We start from the raw sequence: 23,706 nt of genomic DNA, 5'->3' as shown, positions 1-23,706 counted from the left end.
CCACAGGTTCGACACATCCAAGCGAAAACCGCCAGTTTTGGGACCGCCAATGGTCTAAGCTGGGGAAGCCTAACCTCGTTCCTCGCAAGCACAGACGGCAAGAAATCGTCACATGGCAGACGAAGCCCGGCGGCGAAGTGGACTGCAAAGACAACTGTTCGCCCATCACCGGGCGAAGGGACAACGGCTTCGCCCCCACACGATCCTTGGCCCTCCACAAGAGAACCGAAGGAAACCAACTCTGCTAAGTCGGCCTCCTTGACGAGCGATTTGCCAAGGAAACACGACCACCCTTCGCCAAGGCCGCCAGGGTCTTCGCCAGTTGACCTTGCTTTGGTGGGCTTACGAGGAGCCATCCGGCTCGCGGCCAAGGAAAGAGAAAATTAGCTGAAAGGCGAAGAGCACAGCGGTGGCGAAGGAGCTAAGAGGCAAGCAAATGAAGAGAGCGTGGAGCGGGTTAAGCGGTAAAAAGTGAAGAGCGGGGGGGGGGGGGGGGAGAAAGTAGCAAGCCAACCCGAGGTTATATAACCCGGTCGCGAGACCGTTCGCGTGCCAACCAATTAAATCCCGCACGTGTCCAGGGGCAGAAGAAATGGTAAATTCCCATTGGGCCAGAGCCGAACAGTGAAAGGCCGATTGCAAGAAAGGAGAGGCCCACGGGGCCATTACTATTCGTAGTAATGAAAAAGACAAGCTAACCCTTTCGACATTTTGTAACAAACGGGGGAAATGAATTTTCTCAAGATTTTTTTGTAAACACGAAAACAAGTCATTTATTTCGCAGGACTACGTCATGGATTTCGGCAGGAACATTGGCCGAAAGGGGGCGCCTCGTGGTATACCATTCGATTTGCACGGTCTCGGCCGAAGCTCCCTACTCACCCTTGCCCATGAGAGGCTTGTTGGAGGCTTACCACGGATGGCCTTCGGCCGAACCTGCCGAAACCAAAAGACTCAGGCAATAGGCTCACTCCGGAGGCAGGCGGCGAAGGTTGAGAATAAAGCCATATGGGCGAAAGCCGTGGCTTGGGTTACACCAGCTTCGCTGGGTGGAGTCCTTGCCAGAAAGCCACACAGCCGAAGATGCTGCGCCGAAAGCCTCGGCACACGGGCACGGGTTTCGCCAGAGTACCGGGATGTTGTGGGTTTCGCCTGCGTGATGGCATGAAGGCGAGACACATATCTCTCCAGTGCCATACATCCCGGTCCAAGTGGCGGTCCAGGTGGTTTTATCTAGAGCTAGAAGAACTCGATCCGGTTCTTGTCGTCCCCAAGGACCAGCCTGTCCGACAAGACTGCTAGACTTCCAAACCTCCCTTGACTCCTTCTCTGGAAGTCTTCGCGAACGCTATCGGAGAGTTGCGAGAACAGGGGCTAATCGGGTATGAAGTTGTTCAAGACTTCATTGCCCGACACCTCCAGCCGCTGCAAGCCCGTACCCATCCCGCGTTTGATTATGAGGGAGCTTCTGACGCGACGCGGATATCGTCCCGGGGTACTCGTTCTCACGTCGCCATCCCTCTTATTGCTGATGACAACATTTTTAAGCTCTATATCTGATTCTTCTTTGCCTTTTCCTTGTGTTGCAGCTCTCCGCGCGGATGTCGTGACGTAGCGGGTCAAGGATGTCACATCCTGATTTTCGTTTTAGAATTTATAAATTATTTTTAGAATTTATATTAAATGTTCATTAATTTACAAGTAAAGTTAAATGTGGGAAATAAAATTTCCTCAATATAAAGCATGGTTGGATTTAATTTTTATTAAATTCTCCATGATTAATTATTCTCTCTGGAATTTTTTCGGATTTTTCAGAGCTCAATTACTAATTTTAATCATACAAAGAACATTTCAGTAATTATTCATATATTAAATTAATCATTAAATGATCTTCATATAATTTTGTTAAATACTTATAGTGTCCAAGTATTTTTAGGATTTATCTTGAAATTATTTGAACATTGGAAGTATTTTTAACAATTCAAATATCATTTCAGTGATTAATTTAATTGGAAAAGTAATTAAAATCCCCTTTTCCTTTTCGTGCTGAAATAGGAAAAGTTCAGTTTCAGTCCTCAGCCCATTCTCCCTTCCTTTCGACTGGCCTTATCCCTTTCCAGAGTCCAGTTTTGCTCCCTCCTTCAGTCGGTCCGAATAAAGGAAACCCAGCCATAAGTCTAATTCTCGTACCTGCTGCTACAGTGTTGTCTTCCAGCTCCAGACAGAGCCGAGCCAGCTGTCCCACACCGTGCATCGCCGCCGCTATCTCGCGTCATCGTCATGGTGGTTTGTTCGCTGCCATAGCCGGTAGTAGAGTTGCAAAGCCGTAGGTGCATCCCTAAGTTTCTACTGGCCTATCGTTTGTCGTACCGTACACAGATTGCGTGAAAATTACGAGACAAATTTTTTATGCCTAATTACTCCATGATTTGATAATGTGGTGCTACAGTAAATATTTGCTAATGATGGATTAATCAGGCTTAATAAATCCGTCTTGCTTGGGTCAAATAAAAAAAGGCAAAATTTGCTACAGGACACCGAAAGATTGCGGTATTTGCTGTGAGACATCCGAAGATCGTGTATTTGCTCGTGGACACTGTAAAAAAGTGGTAATTAGCTGATGGACACTCCTTCCATTATTTCATTATTTCCGGTTAAAATAGAGAGAGAAAGAGTTGTGTAAGTACTAAAATACCCCTGGACACTGTTCTTACTCTCTCTCTCCTCTTTTCTTTTCCCCTTCTTCTTCCTCGCAGTGGAGCATATGTGCGACGGCGACCGGCTCGAGCCGGGATGGCTAGCTCCGCCATGGCACGGCAGCGGCAGCAACGCATCGCTGGCGTTTACCACCAACAGCGACAACACACGGCGGCATCCCGACGCACGGCTTCCCCCTCTCTCTCTTCTTTTCTTTTCCCCTTCTTCTTCCTCGCAGCGAAGCAGGGGCGTGACGGTGGCCGACCCGAGCCAAGACGGGTCAGCCACAGCGGGGCGGCGGCGGCGGCGCATCGTCGGGGTTCACCACCAATGGCGACGGCGCACGGCTTCCTCTCTCTCCTACCCATCGCGTCCGTGCATGAGAAATTTTTCATGTGCTGCTGTGGACTGCTGGTTCTGAACCGTTGGGACTTGAATAATATGCTCTTGTAGCTGGTAGGCTCGACGGCTTCAGTGGCCCAGTTGTAATGGACGGGACGATCCGGTGACGATGATGTCGCCAGTGCCACCGGCCTCGGGGCGCTCGCTTGCTTCGCTCATCCTGGCGTACTCCGTCATTCTCAACGCCTCAACCGCGTCTACCTCCTCATGCCGACCGTTGCTGCGGGCCTCCTCGCCGCCATGCTCCTCATCGCCCTCGTCGACTTCTCCGCTTTCTCCGCCTCCTCACAGACCTTATTACCTCCACCATCCCGTGCTCGTGCTTACGACGCTGCACAAAATCGAGACGCGGCCACTGGAGCAGTTCATGGCGCGACGCATTCGCGCGCACGGTGGAACGCGGTGCTGGGGTGCCCAGCGTTCACGGAGAAGCACCGGTCGTGGTCGCCTAACCCGGTGGGGCTGCAGGACCTCGAGGCGGTGCCGTGCAGCGAGCTGTTGGTACATGTTCTTCCTCGCAGCAGAGCAGAGGCGCGACGCGTGAGGCCAACACGGCCCCAAATGCTTTCCCTAGCTTTAGGTTGGCTTTCTCATATCCACCCGGATATCGCACGGCCCGAGACGGGACGGCTTGGCCATGGAGGGGCGGCAGCGGCGGCGGCGCATCGCCGGGGTTCGCCACCGACGGTGACGACGCACGACGGCACAGCCACGACAGAGCTCGGCGACAGCGCAATGAGAAAGAGAAGGATGAAGAAGATCAACAGGGAAAGAGAGAGATTGACAAGTGGGCCCATGGGTAAACTTGTCTTTAACTAAAGTTTCTCTCTCTATTTTGACCGAAAATAATAAAATAATGCGGATGGTGTCTGCCAGCTAATTGCCACTTTTTTACAGTGTCCACGAGTAAATACACGATCTTCGGATGTCTCACAGCAAAGGCCGCAATCTTTCGGTGTCCTGTAGCAAATTTTGCCAATAAAAAATCCATCTCGCAGTTTTCAGGTGGAATCTATAATTTGTTTTGTTATTAGACTACGTTTAATACTTTAAATGTGGGGAAAATATGTAGTGCAAACCATATATGTAGTGGAAACTTGGAAACTACCGTTGAATCGAGAAATGGACGTCCGAGATTCGTCCACGTCACCATGAGTTAAAATTTAACTCCTAGTAAAATTTTAACTCATGAGTGAATCTGGGAGTTAAATTTTAACTCATGGTGACGTGGACGAATCTCGGACGTCCATTTCTCGATCCAACGGTAGTTTCCAAGTTTCCACTACATATGTGTGTACGTGTATCCGTTGTGACACGGCAAAAATTTTCACCCCTAGTTCTAAACACAACCTAAGTTTAGGTTTATTGGTTCAGCCTTTTAAGTTAGCTTTTTGGCTTATATGATTTATAAATCGGTGGATTTAAAGTTCTAAGTTAAGAATGGAGTCATACCTTAATCTCACATAAGTAAAAAAAAAAAGGTTGTTGGCTTAATAATGTGTAAGAGTGGCTTATATAAATGCTACTTATTTATTTATCTAGGCTTATACTTAAACTCATTTAAGCTGACTTATGGGTCTAAATAATAAAGAGGGCCTTTTAGTCCTTATCTTCGCTTCTCACTGCTTGTGTTTGTCAACTGAATGTGTAGACTGTTTCACAAAACTAAACATGGATGCTCAGATTTTTCCTTTTTAGTAAATATAAATGTCCGTTATCACAACTGACTGAATGTGTCCACAATTGTGCATACATATTTTATATAGGGTAATTTTATTTTATATATGGGCTAATTATCAGATTTCATAGGTTCACAACTACCCTCGAACAATTTGGCATCACACTAGCACTACTACTGGAGTGGCTTGTATGTATGGTGACCAAGGTTCTCAATATAGCCGGTTAGAAACCAGAATGGTTAGCATATTAGTAGGTTGTTCTGACTATAAAACACGCGCACACATTTTGTTCCATGGAAACACAGGTTTGGAGCTGCACAATGTTCCAGCCATACATATAAAAATTAACTGTCCACAATTAGTGCTAAATGCATATAATAAACTTTTAAATTACTCTCTCTGTTTCATATTATAAATTGTTTTGATTTTTTTCTTAGTCAAACTTTAGGTTTGACCAAATTTATAGAAAATTTTAGCAACATTTACAACACCAAATTAGTTTCATTAGACTAGCATTTAATATATTTTAATAATATGTTTATTTTGTGATGAAAGTGTTATTATATTTTTCTATAAAATTAGTCAAATATATTGACTGATAAAGAAGTCAAAACGATACGAAGGGAGTAACATCCAACAGATGTGCTTGCAACTGCTGCCCTCCCTCATTTTTACCTTTCTCGTAGGAGCTTGCAAAATGCAAATTCATTTCAGACCAAGATGACCCTTCCCTTCAGTATTGCAAAAAGAAAAACACAATCACAATACTAGTACATTTGCACTACTCTACTAGTACTCTAACTTAGCAAATGCTCCATCGCATAAAATATTTATTATCGTTGCTTCAGAAAAAAAAAGGGTTAAAGGGCAGGTAAATATATCACTGCCCAGACATAACTTAAATTCATTGAGAAAAACAGAATGCATAACTTGAGAAGTTATAGAATTACAAGTAGGCCATTCTTGTCTTTTGGAACAAGTTTTTCCTTAATCATTCTACGGCCTTTGTGCTCTCCCATCATTTGGTTCGTTATTCTACCTTTTGGATCTATATCCATTTCCTCCAATTTTACTGCATTCTTGAGGATAAATTTTACTAGTGCAACTTGCTCTCCATTGCCATTGAATCCGGTTATGCAAGCTCTCTTGAGACTGTAGTGAGGGCGATTCATAATCACGTCTCTTGCAGGACGGGACTCATAAAAATCTAAACACAGCATCTGCACACAAAATTGTTTGTCACCTTTTGTCATTACAGAAAAATCAATAGCATGACAACCTATGTGCACTTAATCAGGAAAATATATGCAATAGCCTCATAAGCTAAAGCAAGTGCTGCTTTCAGTCATCATAAATAATAAAATCGCTTTCTCAATCCACCTTTGTAGGTTACCTAGCAAGATTGCTCCTAAGTCTTTTCACAATCAAGATACTCAACAAGCTAGGTAAAACTGTGAACTGTTCTTGACCAAGTCAATATGTTACAGAAATTTTGCATAGTTGCAGAATAGCTAGAACTATGTGGCTGCATTCCACTCATGGCCAGATTTAAGTGATCATTTAATATAACAGGCTGGACTGCCCCCCGTTTCAAAATTTTTACTCAAGGCAATACTTAAAAGTAAATAGACAATAGAAAGCAAGTCTGGAAACATTAGACAGGAGTAAAGGGAAAAAAAAGATTACATAGTATTTATAACTACAAACAGGATGAAAGTGCAGATGGCATAACAACTCACATTCAAATGAAGGTCCACCAAAAACGGAGCAGCTTCCAAAAAATATGCTAGTTGCAGAACTGTATTTCTACCAAAGCGTTTAGCAATTTCATAGGTTATCCTCATGGTCAGATGCCTTAAATTGATAAATTTGTGAGGGGCCTGAGTAAATCCAGGTATCTAAAAGACGACAAGGAAAGTTAGAAAACAAATTTCTGAAACAAAAATAGAAGATACACTCTATTGAAGATTTTGAGGGCATGCATTGGGATTAACAAACCTGAGTCTTCACAAAAACATTCACGTGTAGTCTCTCAACATGAGGTAACTCATTTGGAAGCTCAGTGAAAATATAGTAAAGGTTGTCCTCAATGGGGGATACAATGCTTGCAGTCTTAAGCTTCAAGCATTCCCGAAGGGCAATAATAACTTTAAGACAACCTCTATACTTAAATGTGGTGAGATTAGGGGCATGAACATCAATCTTGTCAATTGCACAATCTTGTACACACAAAAATGTCAACCGCGGCAATAGTTCAGGAGCATACAAATTATGTAACTGGGAGCACATTCGGATAGTCAACCATTCAAGGGCAGGGCATTTCACTAAGAACTGCAAATCGCGCAATACAAGCACATTCTCCAAAGTAAGCATTGTAAGGTTAGCAAAGCCACAAAAGCCAGGAGGACTTGGACCTAAAGTAACGGTATCAAGTTGAAGAACTTGAAGGTGAGATCCACTTTTGCCGTTGAAAAGATGACATGGGAAGTTGTAACTGCGATCATGCGATCCATGATATGGAGAAAAGTTGAGGGTGACAACCCTTGCCTTGGATGTAACAGCAAAGGAAACCCATCCATCAATGTCGTGTGCATGCTCCTTCCTCAACTCAAACATAACAGCAAGTTTGTTCACTCCTAAACCACTGTGCGTCCTCAAGATAAAATTGACTGTGTCAATAAACGTCTCAGTGCTCGGCACTCGCTTATGGCGATCAGAACTGCCAAACACTATTGAAGTGTCCAAGTAAAGATTAGGATGGTAAATCCAAGCTCTTCTCAACTTGGTCGATGTCGAGCTCATTACAACAGCTTCCTTCAATGTTAGTTGTGAAATAATCCTTGACACTATGTCCTGGTAGTGAGTTTGAACAAAAGCATCAGCATCCAGTCCCTTAGCGCATTCAGTAGAGAACAGATCATTCTAAAATTTTACATACCTTTGGGAGAGACTCAAACTTAACACATCGCGATCTTACCCGCTTGCTGCTGTGATCTACTTCAACACATGGCCTGAGCGTCAGTCTCCTTTTTGTGTTTACTAGACAGATCCCATCCATGTGTGCTCTTCTGGCTGAAATGGTTGTACCTGTGAAGCCTACAAGCAGGAAGCAATGGTTGAGCAATGTTTTCAATGTAGTTCTTATGTAAAGACACAGTTGAAGAGGCATTAAAATAATTGGAATGGTGCACTAGAGCAACACACGGGTATCAAACAAGAAGAAATGTGCGAAAAAAACACTTGTATGTTTGTTGATTGTAACCAAACCAGAACACAATATGAGAGAGAGAGAGAGAGAGACTGAGTAAAAAAGAAGTATTTCATTCTAATCATAGGAAAATGAATAGAAAAGGGATGAATAGATAGTTTTCTAGCTAGACTGATCCCAAACTACTAGTAGAAGATTGGATTTGATTGTTTAAGTGAAAAGTTATTGCCTTGTGCCCAAACAAGAAGAATATATAAAACCATTTTCCTCAACCTCTTGTTCCTTGTCAGTCATCATAGTATCATAATACTGTATATATTCTATAATGAAGAGAAGAGGAGGAGGGAGGGGATTGTTTGGAAGACCACCACGCGCTGCCCTGCCCACTCCCACACCCCCACCAGGCACCAACCTAGTCTTGACCCAGTGGTTGGTAATGTAGGAATCATACACAGGAAGGGAAGGAGGCACGAAAATCTGGTTGTGCAGGACAGGTACGAGTTGGAAGATGAAAAAAAATGATAATAATTAAAAGTTTTTGGCAGATCGAACTAGGTCGCCGACTTGAAACCCAATCGAGCATACCAAAACTAGCAAATGAATGAAGGATTGGGGATTGGGGAAGAAAGCAGGGCGAGGTACCTGCGGCGAGGAGACGATGGTCGATGGGGGCGTCCGTCGTCTGTCCGTGAATCTATCTATATATAAATAAAAAAGGATTAGGCCGGGACCTCCCCTCCTCGCCGGATCCAAATTCGATCGGCTTCAGAAGCAGATCCCGATTTGGAGCCTGCGGTTGCCATGGACTCAATCCGATTCGATGGATATATGGTGGTTTCGCTTTCGCCGTGTCCCTTCTCTCCTGCTCAACCGCTCCGCCCCTCGTGTTATGAACTCGCTAGGGTTTGGAAGAGACTCACGGCTTGTTTGGTAACTCGAGGGAAGGGGATTGGGAGTTTACACGAGGGAATTGATGATGAGATTAAGATGGGAATTTGATTTTTAATCCCAATATCTTGTTTGGTAGAGGTGATGGAAATTGACAGGGAGTTTAGTTGGAGATTAGGTCATTAATAAAAACGGATGGCTGAGATTTGCTTAGAAAAAGTAAAGGAGGAATTCCCTCCCAACTACCTACCCCTACCCAGGTATTGAAAAGGAGGGAGTTCCTTGCTCAATTCCCCATCCCCATCCCACCAAAATTCCCATGTCTCCGAACCAAACAAAACACTTGATAGCCTCATCCCTCTAAACTCCCAATCCCTCCTAAAAACTCCCTCCAACCAAACAGGCAGTCAGAGAATTTGGGTTCAGAGAAGAACAGAGCAAGTTCGGTGAAGGCAATCTGGAATTGAGTTAGAGAGTGTTCTGGTATTTCATATCGCAAAATCTAAATCCAAAGCACTCTCCATTTAGTAATTACGAGCGACCCCATCCGTATGATTAAGATATGTATTAATTCGAAGAATATTACTTTACTATAGTACTAATCTATTAAGTAAGTCGGGAAAATATTTCTATCATCTATATTTTAAATAAAATTTTCTCTTAAATTACTCATCCGATTTACAATCCGATTACACCGTTGTATTCGTAACAATTAAATTTTTACAATAAGATCTCACATGATTATATTTTAATGAAAAATCATAAATTACTTTTATGATATGTCTAAATTACTTTTAGATTTCACTAAGTTACTTCTTAAACATATAAAAGTAAATTTAGTAAAGTCTAAAAGTAAATTACATATATTATAGTAACTTAGAACAAAACTAAGATAACTTTGGCATATCATTTAAAGTAAATTTGTTGTAGAGATAAAAACATGGCTCTATCTAGAAACTAAATTAATCAGCACAAATTATGGAATTAACTAAAAACAATAAGAAAAGTAACCATATTAGAGCATTATGAATGTATAGGAAGTATTTTAATCAAATCTAAAAGTAACTTATATATATATATATATATGATAATTTGTTCAATGAAAATACGCATTAATTAAAGTTACCTTCGTTTTGTTCTAAGTTACTTTTAGATGAAAAATCACAAATTACATTTATGATATGTCTAAATTACTTTTAGATTTCACTAATTTACTTCTTAAGCATATAAAAGTAAATTCAGTAAAGTCTAAAAGTAAAATTAATTTGCATATATTATAGAAGTAACTTAGAACAAAACGAAGGTAACTTTGGCATATCATTTGAAGTAAATCCGTTGTAGAGATAAAAATATGGCTCTATCTAGAAATTAAATTAATCAGCACAAATTATGGAATTAACTAAAAACAATAATAAAAGTAATCACCTTATAGCATTATGAATGTATAGGAAGTATTTTAATCAAATCTAAAAGTAACTTAAATATATGATAATTTGTTCAATGAAAAAACGCATTAATTAAAGTTACCTTCGTTTTGTTCTAAGTTACTTCTATAATATATGTAAATTACTTTTAGGCTTTATTTAATTTACTTTTATATGTCTAAGAAGTAATTTAGTGAAATCTAAAAGTAATTTAGATATATTATAAAAGTAATTTATTATTTTTCATCAAAATATAATCGTGTGAGATCTTGTTATAAAGATTTAATTGTTACGAACACAACAGTGTAATCGGATCGTAGATCGGATAAGTAGTTTAAGAGAAAATTGTATTTGAAGTATAGGTGGATAGTATCTCTTATAGAGGAAGTGGTACCACTGTGTAGTCACATCCATTTCATATTCGATAACCCCTTTTCCACACCACAGATGCTTATATAGCCGCATCTTTACAACACAACTCAGGCCTATTCCGACCCAGTAAGTCTTACGTTGGCCCGCCTTGCTCGCACTGGTATCTTTTTCACTGGATTCGCATAGATTGCCAGATCAGGAACCGTACCAGATACTGTAGAGTCTGCAACATTCCTCCCTCCATCAAAATCGGCTTGTCCCCAAGCCGGTCCAGTAGGGAATTGCTGACGAAGCATCCCCGCATCTTCCCAAGTTGCATCCTCCGACATTTGTCCAGTCCAACGAACAAGGACCTGCTCAGAAGTACCAGCTCCTTTCTTCAAAACCCGACGAGCCAAAACTTGAACAGGTTCAATGGTGTCAGGATTAACCACCAGTGGAAGACATACCGGAGAATCAAGACTGGGCGCGGATGCTTGATGAAATTAGGAAACATGAAACACCGGATGAATAGCACAATCAACCGGAAGTTGCGGACGATAAGCCACCGCTCCAACTTTCTCAAGCACCAGAAAAGGTCCAAAATACCTGAAAGCCAACTTGTGGTTGGAACGAACAGCCAGCGAGCTCTGAACGTAGGGCTGAGCCTTGAGGAAAACCCAATCGCCAACCTCAAATACACGGTCAGACCTCTTCTTATCAGCCTAAAACTTCATAGGCTGCTGAGCTCTCAACAAATGCTGCCGCAACAGACTAGATATTATTGCCCGCTCCTTCAACCATTCATCCAAATCAGAAACGACACTTTCAGAAATATTATTGACACCAAAATGCCGAGGCTGATTCCCATACAATACTTCAAAAGGTGACTTATCCAGCGCCGAATGGTAAGCAGTATTGTACCAAAACTCCGTCCAAGCAAGCCATCGAAACCATTTCTTGGGGCACGCGTGCACAAAACAACGGAGAAAAGTCTCCAAACACTGATTAACTCGCTCCATCTATCCATCGGTCTGAGGATGGTATGAAGAACACATCTTGAGTTGAGTATCAGCCAAACGGAACAACTTAGTCCACAAGGCACTCGTGAATATACGGTCTCGATCAGAAATAATGTGTTGTGGCATGCCATGAAGTTTGTAGATATTACTCAGAAGCCACATCAAACACCGTGAAAGGATGGGACAAAGCCACAAAATGAGCATATTTACCGAACTTGTCCACCACTACAGGAATACAATCAAACCCAGATGATCTCGGCAGACCCTCAATAAAGTCAAGAGTAACAGTCTGCCAAGCATACTCAGGAACTGGTAATGGCTGTAAAAATCCCGGGTAACGCACACGCTCAGCCTTTGCTTGCTTGCAAACAGAACAATTAGAGACAAAAGAACGCACAGACTTTTTCAGACCTGGCCAGGCAAACAAACGGCGTATATGACTATAAGTGACCTAAATTCCCTAACGCCCACCAAGAGCAGAACAATGCAAAGCAGCCAAAATCTTAGACTGAACGGCAACCTTATTACCCAACCAAATACGCCCTTGGAAACGTAATACTCCATCCTGTAACTGATACTCAGGGAATTTGTCAGGTGCTACCTTTTGACGACCAAATTTGGTAAATCATGCATCAAATTCGAAGCTAAAGTCGAAGCGGATTTGGCGGGAGGTCGTTTCTTAGAAACGAACTACGTATCGGCTACGGGGGGACATCGGCTAACATCTGCATCGGCTGACATTGGATCGGACAAAGAACATCCGATGTAGCCGATCTTGGTAGGGTGGTTCTAGAATCATCTTCGGGATCGATTGACGTACTGAGCAAGTGCTGCCACGATTGGGATAAGTCCGAAAAAAGGGCAATTGTATCTATTAATTAGAGTATTTTGAATAGTTTCTTTAGAAATATTTGTTGCCAAAGTCTGCCTAAAAGACTTGTTTGTATCTTAGAGTTGTAACATATTTGGAGTTGTGTCCGGCAAGGACATATTATGTATTTTGGGTATAAATATGACTCAAGGCCTTGTAAACAAAAAAACGAAAGTTCAATAATACTTTCGGCGCATCGCCACCTTTTCTATTTTCATTGTTTTCGACAAGTTCTTGCTTTTGAGTTGGGCTGCATCAGGTTCTATCGGTGATATGGGCCCGGGGTACCCACGTTAGGGGGAAAGAGTGAAGGTGCCCTTCCCCCTAGCCACGTGTAGGTAGCCGAGGGGCGCCCCATTCCTACCTAGGGGCCTCGGGGGGCCTCGTCGCACCCCTCGGGCCCGAGGGACTGCGTCACCCAAAGGCCCTCGCTAAGCTGCCGCGTGGCGGCTGAGTGGGCGGAGGTGGGGACGCCGCTGGCGCATTCATGATCGGCGTCCCAACCACCCCCGTCGCATTAAATGCGGCGTGGTTAGCCGTGCGCCGCCGCCCAAGTGATTGACGTGCGTCAATCACTTGGGCCGGTCTACGACCGGTCTGTGATCAGTGGCCGATGGATGGGACGGGGGGTAGCGCGCCCGTGCCCCGTCCTGTGTCGGGCGGCATGAAGACAAGTATGCCCCGTGCCGTCGGCCATTAGGGCTCAGTACGCATGGCCGGTGCGTCCCTGGAAGCATGAGCCCACAAAAGTCTTCAAAGCTTAATGAGGGGATGACAGGGGATGTCCCCCGTGTCAGATGGGAGACGGCACTTGGACCCACCTCGGAGCAAGCAACCACATTGCTTCTGGTCTAAGGCATAAGCGAGAGCGGAACCGGAGGAAGAGGGACCCCCCTCCAGGAAAGATGAGACGAATAGGGGCGGTGCATGTGGTATCCCTTTGAACTATAAAAGGAGGTCCTTACCCGCCGAGCAAAAGAATGTCTCTTGGTAGCTTGAACTCTAGGGGAAACACAGTGGGGTTTTCCTAGGAGCTCACGATCTCTTGTAATAGCACAAGCATAATTCCACACACAGGAGTAGGGTATTACGCTTCCTGGCGGCCCGAACCTGTATAATCCCTGATCTCTCACTTGATCGCCATCCACCTCACTAGCGTAATCCACCGCGAAGATACGCTCTTGATCATCGCGCCCTATCCCCTAGCCGAACTCACAAAGGGGGGTCTCACATCCTCCCGCTAGAGAGGATCACTCCTCGACAGCTGGCGCGCCAGGTAGGGGGTAACCTGCACGCTTGTGAAGGAGCGGCATCTCTTTCGCCCCAAGTTTCCGTCCATCCTCAACGATCATGGTTGAGGTAGCGGAGATGGAAGAATGGTGGCACACACTCCCACTCCCTCTGGGAGTGAGGATGACAGCTCCCGCCGCGATCCCCATCACCATCGCCGGGACTCTCCGACTCCCCCTCGCTGAAGCCCTCAACGGCGGGAGAACCCCGACCAGTCGGGGGGCTCGGCCCTCTCTCCGCTGCTCGACGGGGGGACAGCACGCCGCGGCGGGGTGCATCGCCACCTCAGGGACGCTTCAGGTGGTGGAGGCCCTCTTGCGGCACCCCCACCATCAACCCGGAGCCGGAAACCCCGGTTCAGCGGTGGTTGGACGACGTGGCCAACCTGGTCACCGCCGTGCAGCGGCAACTGGCCGCCGGCAGCCGGCCCGCAGCTACTGGTACCTCGCATACCACCACTGCCCTCTCCTCATCAGCAAGGAGGAGGGCCCGTCGATCGGCCATGATGTCGCGGCGATCGACCACCCAGACATCGTCGAGGCCCTCGGGAAGCCGGGAGCACCACGATAGTCATATACGCTGTCGTCATACTTCTCGGTGAGGCTGGGGCGGAACTCCACCAGTGGCGTCTTCTCCTCCTTTACAGGGACGGTCTAAACCATGGTGGACTCAGAGCCGGACCCAGTGTGAGGCCCCCAAGCCCCGCTGGAGGGTTGTGTGGTGTCTGCGGCCGCTGTTCGGCTGGCCTCCGGCCGCCCCAACCTCTCGAGCTTAGATCCGGGTGGGGGCCTTAGCTGTCGAGCCCCCTCGGGAAGGGATTTCGCTGCAATAAAATCCCAGCAGCGTTTTAAAAAAAAAAGAGAAAGGCAAAGCTAGAGCGAAGAGAGATAACGGAATCTGAAGGCGGCAGTCATACCTGTGGGGTGGGGGGGTGTTTGAAGGTCCACTCCGGGGGCTCGATGAAGCTCCCCTGGCATGGCTCCATCTGCCCTATCTTCAAAAGCCTCTTCTTCTTCCGCTTCGGCTCCGCCGTGGCGGGACGCTTGTGGCTGGTCGGTGGCCGGTCGACTGTGCGCTTGGCGACGCCGCCGTGTAGAGGGGAAGGCGGCTCGGACCTAGAAACCTTCCGCTTCCCTTTTGCGTCGGTGGCCGGGCCTTTTCCCACCCCATGGCTCGGGCCAGGCGCCCTGAAGCTGCCGCCACCGCCGGAACTGCCGGCCCGTTTGCCACCTGCTGCCGCACTGCTGCTCCCAGCGCTGTTGCCGCCGCTGCCCCCAGCGGCGCCCCCGCGGGACCGACCTCCGGCCGCACCGACCGCCATCATCACGGCCAGGATACTCTCCCGGTCGCGGTCGCTGTAGAGGGGAAGGATCCCGTCTGGGATCAGTGTCAGCTCGATGGTGTCCAGTCTCAGCACCCGACGAACCACAGCCCGCGCGTCTTTCTCGCCCCAATCCCCACATAGGTGCGCATCTGGTCGTACCCAGTGTAGGCCCACGCGCCGCGGGGCTGTTCTTGAAGGGGCACGATGCGGCGGCTGAAGTAGTCGTCGAACAACATCGCCGCCGTCAGGCCTCCCTCCGTAGGCCCCTGAGGCGGTCTAACACCGCGTCGTATACTCCTCCCCCAGCTCCGAGACCGCCAGCCTGCCGGCGGATTGCTCAGGTGAGCCGGTGGGGAGTCAGAGGCCGAGGTGGTCGGGCAGTGCGATGTAGAATTAGTCCCTCTTCCAGTCGTCCCACTTCTTGCGGAGGTGGGTCTCGATGTACTGTCCCATCACCCCCGCGCGGGGCTGAAAGTAGCATCCTCCCACCACCGCGGACTGCTGTAGCTGCGGGACGAAGAAGTACTGGAATAGCCGCACGGACGGCCTCACCCCGATGAACATCTCGCACAAGTGCATGAAGATGGCTAGGGTCATCACGGCGTTGGGGGCGAGGTGCAGGGCGTGGATCTCGTAGAAGTCCAAGAACCATCTTTCTTATGAACCAAATTACAGGAAATGCACAAGGACTAAGTGATGTGCACTAGGGTTCCCAATCTTCTGAAAGGTTTTGATAAACAACGATTTGGGCAGAGTCGCGATCCAAATTGATCCGGCTTCTTGAACGCGCACGCTCTTGAGCCCCGCAATCGCAGCACCACGTCTCCCCTGGTTGTCACCCGTGTTGAAACACGGATGACCTCGCCGAGAAGGCTAATCCCTGTTTGCCAATCGAATAACACAAACAAGAACGAGACAGAATACAACCAAAACTGTAGATGAATGATTAAGCTCACGAGTTGGGGTCTTACAAACCGATCTAGCGGCGAAACCGTTCTTGAACGAATAATCTAAGCAAAATCTGACTCTAAATGATGACTGCTACTGAGTAAAAATGATTAGGGACATCCTAGGGTTGCCCTAGGGCGCACACTCCCTTGGGCTAAGCCCACGACACAATTACAAAGCCCAAAACCCAAATGATATTCAGACTAGATGAGATACGTGGCTTGTTTTGCAGTTTCCTGGAGCTTGGTAGGAATTTTGATGTGGGACCAAAACCATCTGAAATTAGACTCCATAAGCTTTCCAAAAAGTACTCATGGGCCCTGAAATTCCTTCTAGATCAGCGGCTAGGTCTGTTTGATGTTGATGCTGTCAGGAGGCCCGAATCCGAATCCAAAACGTGTAGAACTTTATCTTTTGTCTTCTATGGACAAAAAGTGATATGGTGAGATGAAAGAAGACTTGGAGAAGGTCGTGGTTTGGTCCCCAATCAACTTCTTCAATCATCTATACATTCCTTACGCTCGGTCTCTTTTCTTTCGCCCAAGCAAATATCTCTGCAAACAAAAACACACGAAACTTATTGTGTAGCAACGGTTGTTTAAATATATAACAAGTAAATCTAATGTAGAACATATGCACATTTGGTTGTCATGGTTATATCCGAGCTAGTTGTGTCCTCATCATCCTCCCCTTCTAGATTGGAAATCGTCTTCGGTTTCACCTTGTCATAAAGTGTATTGAACTTATCTTTATTTATCTCAACATCCGGTGAGGAACATTTCTTGATGGCCATATGGTTGGATCCTGAAATCTTGGTAGTCGAAAAACCACCACACTCCCCTTCTTGCAAACCAACCTATAACTTATTTAAACAACTAGAGGAACTAGATAGAGAATTACTTATAAGCATGCAGTCCTCTAGACAACACATTTCATCATGAAAATGAGGTATAGTCAAATTCGAACAAATATATACTCGATGCACATTATATTCTCCTTTACTATCATAATTGCCAGTAATATGAAAAATCACATCAGAAGGGCATGGCAATTCAAATCTAGAAATTATTTTCTTCTCTAAACAGTTGAGTGGACAAAGATCATCAAATTGAATATAATCCCAAGTATTTAAAGATGATAGCGATTTAAGCTCTTTATTCTCGCTAGCAATGTGAATAACATGTTTAAACTCAACACATGGTGGCTCTACTATAGAACTAACATGTTCATTCACTAGTTGTGGCATGGATATAAGTGAAGCATCGCACAACTCTTCTTTATCACAAGAGACATCAAGCAATTTGTTTTGTGACAAAGGTATTTCAACAATTGTTTCCACTATGGGTTGCTCTAACGTAGCATAAGTAGTGGACATAGTTGGCACATCATAACTATGCATACCTTGAGTAGTTGTAGCACCATTATCATTACCTTTTTTCTCATCTTCAGAAATTATAGGCGCTTGGTCAATTAAACATTCCTCAAGCATGCATGGAGCTATGGATAGGTCTTTTTCCTCTTCGTCTTTCTTCTCTTCTTCCTCATCGTCTTCAATGTCGGAGGTGCTGATGTAGCCATATTCCGTAGCAACGTATGCCCGTTGACTAGGGCAAACTTTCTACACATGGCCAAATCCATGGCAGCGGTGGCACTGAATCCTGGGTGTGCATACCGTCGAAGCAATAGATGAGACACTCTTGGTAGATACCTGCGAAGAAGCTTTACCTAAATCTGCAGGTCGTGGGGAAGGTGGTTTTCGCGCTGCAGAAACTCTGGATGCAACTGGTCGCTTGCTCGTTGGTGGGGGCGCCCAGAAAGAGATGGGCTTTGGAAGCCCCAAAGATGGCTTCGCCTGTGGCGTGTACATGCTCACCTTGTTCTTGACCTATTGATCATGGCCCTGCAATTCCTTCTCTGCAAACATAGCACATTGAAACAACTGGTTGATAGTGTTAAATTACATATAATCAACTATGTCCTGAATTTCACGCCAAAATCCCATGTAAAAGCGACAAGTGAAATCCTCAGTTCCCTCCACTATGCAACATCGCATCAATCCCTTTTGTAGCTCACCATAGTAATCTTGTACAGATTTATCCCCTTGTTCTTAATGCATCAGTTTCTTGCTTAAACCTCTAAGATAAGATGGAGGAACAAATCTATCACGTATAGCTACCTAAAGTTCTTTCCCAAGTAGTAGGTAAAACTCCATCATCAGCTAACCCAGCCCACCACATGATAGCAAAATCTTTGAACTCACTACTGGCTTGTCAAACTCTATGTTGGTTAGGCACACGATGGGTACTAAACATTTGCTCTACTGTCATCTCCCAATCAAAGTATTTCTCAGCATCATAATAACCCGAAAAAGATGGTATTTTAAACTTAATCTTAGCATAAGGATCATCGGGCACGCGATTATTGTTACCTTGTTGGTATCACTGATTTTGTGCGCCAATCATACCTGTCAAAAACAGCAGCAAACAGTGAAGGTTATCCCTAATAATCTGCTACGCGGTGTAGTTTTGCCTCTCAACAACTCAGCCAAATGGAGCACCTTATCAAGCTCTTACAAGTGTCTTACCAGCAATGCTAAGGACGGTACAACCGGTGGCTGGTTCGTGACACCTTGAAGGACGTGATGTGGCGATTGCAAGGATCAAAGTGGTGCTGACCAGAAGTATATATGTGGAGCTTGGGAGGCACAATATATAGTAGCAAAGGAACGCAATTGTGCTTATCAGAAAATGCAAAGTTGAATAATAATTCAAAGTACTAGTCAATTTGCTGGCCTAGCCTAGACTCAACCCTAACTCAAGCAAGCACCCGACAACACTAAGGACTAGATATGATTCAATGCACAACTCTACACTCTAAAAACGTACTCAAAGGATGAATAATTATTTTTTCTTTCTTGGTGCGAATTTTTTTTAAGCACCTTTCTACCTTTTTTTTCTTTTTTTTGTAGGTGCGGCTTTTTCTTTTTTTTCCTTTGCACCTTTCTGCCTTTTCTTTCTTTATTTATTTTTTTACTATTTTTTTAACAAGAACTAACCGCTGACCTCGAATAGGACTCAAATGTAAATATGAATATTACAGGGACTTAGATGCAAAGTGCAAAACTAAAATTAGATCCCCTCAAAAATGGAATGCTCACGTGTCGGCTCCCAAAACTAACGATTGAGAAACCGACATGTTTAACTATATCAAACCCTGGATCAGTAGATTGATACAGGTTCAACAATCTGGATCTTCATCGCATACATTTGGTCAAAACTCCAAGGGAGATATCTTTACATAAAATGATAGGGTATTTGCAAGATTGTGGCTAACTAATACAGCAGAAGCTATAGAATGAACCAACTCTAATGTTTGGTTATAGACTTAAACCATCTATCTAATCTATATTTATGAATTAAGTTAGAATGGAACTAACTTTTATGATTGAACTCCCAGCTTCGGCAAAAACTCCAAATAGATTCTGAAAAAGAGGGGTTGAAGTAAGGATGAGTACAACGTACTAAGCAAGCTATTATATTATTCAACAATGAATGTATGAGAGGTAATATCTGTGTAGAGCTAGATTTACTTGCAGAAAGCTGAGAATAAAGAGATAGAAATCCTGAAATGTTTGATATGCAACAGTATTTAAGAAAATCTTGAATTATATTTCTAACCAAAGTACCATATGAGTCCCGATGCTCAAATCCGTGAGCACGACTATTCGAATAGATTCAAGGATATTCATACTGCAGTAGATGTACGCTTTACCCGTAGTCCATAACTTGCCAATAATCATTAGCTTAGTCATGGCCCAGTATTAGGTTATTAACAATTGTGGTACCTGTTCCACGAACTCTAGTCCCCATGCACTCTGAACGTAACGTTATCAACAGCGAGAGGAGTTCTGGCGATCCTGAGGTTTTCAGAGAGAACTGGATGAGAGACCCCATGTCATCTCAACCAGGTTTCCATAAAATCACACACACATCGCGCGATAATCAAGATATTTACCTACGCCTCGGTAAATATCACATTTGCCCTTCGCGGCATATATTTGCCTCCTTCGCGAGGACTTACATAAGAACCACTGTACAGAGGTACCACATTGTTAATTAACATAATATCTAGGTCTATCCCCATTCTAGAAGCTGCGGTCGTACTCGTTCGTTTGACATAAGTACTTGGTAAACTTATATCGACCGAGACAGTACTAGCCACCCAGAAATCAACCAAATCTTACGTACTGTCCCAATCTAAGTTCATTATATTTTATGCAGTCTAACTAGGCATGCTAAGCAAAAGCTAGCATATAACTGGTTTGCTATATGTTCAGATCATGCATTCAAAATCATGAATGGCTAATGCATAGAATAGAATGTAGAATATAGGATAATTATGCTCAAAGGGGAGGAATAATAACTTGCCTTGCTCCAACGCAAATAAATCCAAGATAGGCAACCTGATTATCCGATTCTCGAAATACCATAGGTTGCCATCCAAAAGACAATAGACTCTACTGAGAAAGAGGAAGAACCAATTTCAATAAAAGCCATAAAATAATAAGAAAACGATAAACAACTAAGAGGGCTAGAGTTTAAGGTATAGCCTATCTCTTTTATAGGGTATAGGGATTACTGGGCTAATATTTTATGTGGAGGTTCTAGAGGGTTGGAGGCTATGGTAAAAAGGGAATCAAGCAACTAATGTTGCTTATATTTTATGTGAAAGCTCTCGTGGTTTGGATGATAGGAAATATACTGGATAGTTGATATGGTTAAATAGGTATGTGGCTAATATGGGTCAAGGTTGGGCTTTTGCAGAATAGTGGCTAGGGTTTAGTTGTTTAGGCCGACATCGAGGTAGGATAAATATCGGCTAGGGTTTTAGGTGTTTGCTAGTCGTCGCTAGAGTTGGATAGTATAATGACTAGATTTGGAATCATTTCTAGTCGGTGTCGATAGACATCATTTCGGCTAGAAGAATAGGAGGTGGGTGCAGGTTTAGTTGGGTGGAAGTGTTACTCCGACAACCGTGAGTGACGGCGGAGCGGCTAGGATCACACAGAGCCCGATAGCTAACTGTGCGGCGTGCAATGGAGGTCGAGGGGATAGTGAAGCTCCGACCGCTATACGCATCAAGGCGTGGGGTGCCAAGAGCAGCACTTCGACCTTGGGTTTGGTTTATGCCGGGCTTTACAACCAACGGTTCGACGTTGAGGCCCGTAGACCACGCGAACGTCCCCATGGAAGGCGTAAAGTTCCAACCGGCGGCTTTTTAGTGGCTAAAGGGTATTTTGGAAAGAAAAGAAAATATTTGAAAAGCAAATATAAGTTTAAGTTGGAAATTCAAATATAAGATTAAATCAAATAGTTATTCAAATGGTATTTGAATAAATTAAGGAAATTCAAATAAAATCTTAAAATAGAAAATTTGATATCAAAATGAAGAGTTTGAATTTAGATGAATTTAGGTACAAATTTCACTGGAATCGGACCTACGGTTTAGGAGATATGGGCTTCTAAAAATTTGGATTTGAATTAAATCTAGAAAATGAGAAATAGTACTGTGCAGGGGCCCACCTGTCAGTATCTTTTCTTTTTCATTTTCTCCTTCTTCCTCCCGTCTTCTTTCTTTTTCTTCTCTTTCCAGCCGAGCAAACAGAGGAGAAGGGAAGGAGGGGCGCCGGTTTTCCGGCAGCTGGAAGACGGCGACGCCGGCGGCGGGTGGTGTTCCCGAACACCACGCATCCGGGGAGGGCGGTGGCTGGCGGAGAGAGTGAAGGAGAAGGCCGGAACGGCGACGACAAGAGCTCGACCGTGGCAACAAAAGGAGTGGCGGTGATGGCTTGTTGTGGTGGCTAAAAGAGAAGGGAAAGGGGAAAAATGGGTTCACCTCGTCGAGGCAAACACGATGGCGCAATGGCTTGGCCGGCGGGGCACCGGTGGAGGAGATCGACTAGTAGTTGACATTGGGAGGAGAGAGAGAGCTCGGTTTGACATAGGCGGCGAACGTCGGTTTGGAGGAGGAGGGCAAGAGGGTCACGACGCCGGTGGAGTGGAGGAGAAGGAGACGGCGCCGGCTTCGTTTCTTAGCCGCGACGGAAGAGGAGTTTGCGGCGGCGTGCGCCGTGCGCGTGTACGACACGCACACTGGGAGGAGCCCGGGGGGGGGGGGGGGGGGGGGGGGGCGATTCGGCTGTGGGCCGAATTAGGCTGAGGGGAGAGATGGGCCAAGGGAAGAAGGAAAGGAAATTTTGGCCCGATGACAAAAAGAAAGAAGTCTAATTTGAATACTTGATTTGGATAACTAGGTTTTACAAAGAATTTGAATTCGGAAAGAATTCACAAAGGAGATTTCTTAATTTATTTGAGTGCAATATTTAGAGGTGGAGTTTGAGGAAATTTATTTCGAAGCACTCAAATAGGAAGGGAAATTAATAATATTCCTCGAAATATTTTTGGGAATATTGAAGGGAATTAGTTGAAGGCAATAAATAGGATTTGAACTCTAAAATTGGTGTGATGTATATTTGTGGCTAAAAGGGAAAGTTGAGTGAAGAATATAAATTGCAATAAATAAAGAAGTCTAATTTGAATTATTCACAATATTTGCAATAATACTATTCTTGTGCCGAAGAGTAAATCAAGCCACAAAGATTAAATTGGTGGCTAGATCAAAAGGAGGAATTTGGATATTTGGATCGAGAATCAAAGGATAGGTTTAAGATCAAAGATGGGCTAACAATTAATTCCAATGAGATTGGAATTACTTTGGTTTAGGTTCAAGGCAAAATTGGAGGATTTCTTGGACCATAATTCATAATAGTAAAAATAGTTTTCAAACTAAATTTGAATAAAAGAGTTTTAGTCGAAAGAAGGTCTAATATTCAAAAATAGAATTCCAACAAGAAATACCAAATATGTTTTTAATTGAAAGGCACAAAAGAGATTAAATACCATAGAAGTTTTTATGCAAGTTAGTTTTAGAAGGTCCCGCTAATTATATTTTCCTAGGTTTAGAAGGTTATTAAGAACATAAGAATCGGTATGATGCAAGATTAGAAAATAACACATTTTAAGGATGTTACATCATGTTACGTAGGTTCCTTTTTTATAAAAATATCACAAATCCGCTGAAGATTTTTCCTTAACCAGCATACCAAACAGAATGATCTAGAAGGAGAGAAGTCGGATGGATGGGTGTTCGGCCTAAACCCACCACGGTGGATTCGGCCACGGCGGACTAGAGGAGGGAGCCCAACTCTGATGGAGAAAAACGATACTAATCTCCTAACAGAAACCAATCTATTTCCTCCTGCACGGTATAGGAAACCCTACCCCTTCATGCAATCATGTAACTTCACAACCGACCAACGAAAACTTGTGAAAACTATAAAAACGGAAACCATGTGATGAGTAGATTCGATTTTTCAAGGTCCCGGCTACAAGCGACGAGATGCAAAACTGGACCCAAAACTGACGTACAATTCACAGACTTAGTGATTAACCTGTTAAGGTTAAGGATACCCAATAGTAATCGACTAAGCTCGATGGGGCCCACCATATACCAAATCTTATATAGAAGGAGTTCCGGATAAGG

At 44.4% G+C, this 23,706-nt stretch overlaps 1 protein-coding gene across 1 annotated transcript; it reads right to left on the bottom strand.

The window, feature by feature from the left end:
- Positions 1–5,716: 5,716 nt before the first annotated feature.
- LOC127780198 (uncharacterized) lies at positions 5,717–15,392 on the bottom strand. The gene is made up of 10 exons (XM_052307139.1): positions 15,259–15,392; positions 14,749–15,187; positions 14,277–14,485; positions 12,083–12,131; positions 11,821–11,990; positions 10,879–11,132; positions 7,717–7,874; positions 6,777–7,631; positions 6,518–6,676; positions 5,717–5,998 (listed from the first exon to the last, which is right to left on the bottom strand). Exons 1-10 carry the CDS (start codon positions 15,390–15,392, stop codon positions 5,717–5,719), a joined length of 2,709 nt encoding a protein of 902 aa, XP_052163099.1.
- Positions 15,393–23,706: the final 8,314 nt, after the last annotated feature.

This window comes from Oryza glaberrima, chromosome 7 (genome assembly GCF_000147395.1).
Source record: "Oryza glaberrima chromosome 7, OglaRS2, whole genome shotgun sequence".
Lineage (NCBI taxonomy): Eukaryota > Viridiplantae > Streptophyta > Magnoliopsida > Poales > Poaceae > Oryza > Oryza glaberrima.
The sequence above is the reverse complement of the archived record's forward strand: the minus strand, read 5'-3'. Positions and strand labels throughout refer to the sequence as shown.

Coding starts and splice junctions, on each gene's coding strand:
- LOC127780198 (XM_052307139.1), bottom strand. CDS start 15,392: ATGTTGTTCGACGACTACTTCAGCCGCCGCATCGTGCCCCTTCAAGAA. Junction 6,677..6,776: donor ATGTTTTTGTGAAGACTCAG/GTTTGTTAATCC, acceptor GTCGTCTTTTAG/ATACCTGGATTTACTCAGGC. Junction 5,999..6,517: donor TGGTGGACCTTCATTTGAAT/GTGAGTTGTTAT, acceptor TTTTGTGTGCAG/ATGCTGTGTTTAGATTTTTA.